This window comes from Piliocolobus tephrosceles, chromosome 13, assembly GCF_002776525.5.
Source record: "Piliocolobus tephrosceles isolate RC106 chromosome 13, ASM277652v3, whole genome shotgun sequence".
NCBI lineage: Eukaryota > Metazoa > Chordata > Mammalia > Primates > Cercopithecidae > Piliocolobus > Piliocolobus tephrosceles.
In genome coordinates, this window is record NC_045446.1 from 13,490,332 (window position 1) to 13,492,636 (window position 2,305).

General features: G+C 42.2%; 1 protein-coding gene across 1 annotated transcript in view; it reads right to left on the minus strand.

The window, feature by feature from the left end:
• The window catches only part of OOSP2 (oocyte secreted protein 2), a 7,522-nt gene extending 5,611 nt beyond the window's left edge, over positions 1-1,911 (minus strand). The window contains exon 1 of the mRNA XM_023215868.2: positions 1,662-1,911. Coding sequence (XP_023071636.1) covers positions 1,662-1,812 — 151 coding nt within the window. The 5' untranslated portion in view covers positions 1,813-1,911. The remainder of the gene's footprint in view (positions 1-1,661) is intronic.
• Between the last annotated feature and the right edge of the window lie 394 nt (positions 1,912-2,305).

The window sequence follows — 2,305 nt, forward strand, 5'->3', positions numbered from 1 at the left end:
TTTTTTTTTTTTTTTTTTTTTTTTGAGACAGAGTCTCACTCTGTCGCCTGGGCTGGAGTGCAGTGGTGTGATCTCAGCTCGCTGCAAGCTCTGCCTCCCGGGTTCACGCCATTCTCCTGCCTCAGCCTCCGAATAGCTAGGACTCCTGCCACCACACCCGTTTTTGTTTTTGTTTTTGTTTTGTATTTTTAGTAGAGATGGGGTTTCACCGTGTTAGCCAGGATGGTCTTGATCTCCTGACCTTGTGATCCGCCCACCTGTAATCCCCACCTGGGATTACAGGCGTGAGCCACCGCGCCTGGACTGTTTGTTTTTGAGATGGAGTTTTGCCTTTTTTTTTTTTTTTTTTTTTTTTTGGAGATGGAGTCTCACTCTGTCACACAGGCTGGAGTACAGCGGTGTGATCTCGGCTCACTGCAAGCTCTGCCTCCTGGGTTCAAGTGATTCTCCTGCCTGAGCCTCCCGAGTAGCTGGGATTACAGATGCCCACAACCACACCAGGCTACTTTTTGTATTTTTAGTAGAGATGGGGTTTCACTATGTTGGCCAGGCTGGTCTCGAACTCCTGACCTCTGGTGATGCACCCGTCCGGGCTTCCCAAAGTGCTAGGATTACAGGTGTGAGCCACCATGCCTGTCCAGAAACTCGAATTTTAGTTTGACATTCTCTCAAATAGCTGAGAAAAGCCTGAGAAACACACATAGACACTTTCACTGCAGCAGAATCTTCCTTTGCTCAGGCTTCATGAAAGACAGGGACTAAACACCCTACCCACCCTAGATAGCCAGAATTCATGATCGCTCTTTCTCTCCATGTGCTGTTCATTTCAATAATTAACTGTTACGTGGTGAGCTGCACTAATCTAGGCATTCTTAAAATTCATCGTAGGTAAAATGGAATAACATCAAAAGCTATATGCGGTCTTTGCTTCCAAAGGTGTTACAGGCCAAATGGGTAAGAAATTGACATATCAGTTGCAAAGAAAAACTCCATTTCAAATTAAAAAAAAAAGAGAGAAGTCTACAAAAAGAAACCGTAAAGAACATAAAAAGTAATATTGAAATGCTACTTTACAGATTACATTTAGTTAGGCCTTGGAGCTGGCAAGCATTTGGATTCCAGGCAAAACAGAAAAGATACATTGGAATCAACTTGTAGACAGCAACTCGCTGACTTAGCTTTCTTCTATTAACTTTGCAGAACCGTTGATGAGTTTAACATGAGTGAAGTTCAGAGCAGTCTTTTTAAGGGAACAAAACAGCAATAATATCAGCATCAAGCAAAAAGATGAGTCTGGAAGCAGGAAGATCAGCTAAGATACAACTGAGTACCTTACAATATGATACAATCAAGCACCAGTAATTCGCAGTCGGTTTGAAACGTTAGAGAGCAAAGGACTATTCCTGAAGAACCTCTGCAAATGAGTCTCAAGATAGAAGACCAAAACAGAGACAAATAAAAGTCTGAGAACCGGGACATTTAGGCAGAAAGAGAAAATGTATCCTCCGTGTAATGACACAAGTCTACCTGGCCTGAAAGCATTTCTTCTTCTAGCCAGTTAGAGTAAGATCGAATTTCTTCAGGGAGTAAAACGCCTGCATGGAAAGCGATCATTATGATTAACTCCTTCAAGGAAGCATTCTCTAAAACTTGTTATTTACCATGGAGGTTCTCAGCACCAGTCCAAATCAAGACAGCAAGGAGCATCAAGATTTCTAAAGCCATGGAGACCTTCATCTGAGCAGACCTCCAGCACAGGACAACTCGGGAAACAAGAAGTGGCGACTGGTTTAAGTGATTTTTATATGGCATCCCATGGCTCAGCTGCCTTCGTTTTCCTCCTTATTTGGGTAGTTCACAGGATGCACTTATCACAGGGTCAACTACCTAAAGGCTGAGACTCTCTTGATTATCCAAACACTGAAGCTCAAAGAGACATATCAAGAAAAAAGTGTTATTTGATAACAGTCTGTACAAGGCCTGTTACAAACATCAGGAGGATGGCATGGCACGCAATGCTTCCAGTAAATAGTAAATTACAGGAAACTGTTCTTACTAACATTCAGGTGTTGTAAGTTTCCATCTAATATGAGAACAGCCTAGATCTTTCACACATGAAATCAAAAGACTATTATTTCTTCATTTCTATGGGTTTGGCTGGAAGAAGCAAAGCAGAAATGATAAAGTGACTTGACCAGGAACATAAATCCCTAGGAACAGACAGGCACCCAAAGGAAAGCCAGGTCTATTGGTGTTAGGAAAGTTGACAAATCCATCTGTGTTCTTTCTAAATTAAGGTGTTAGT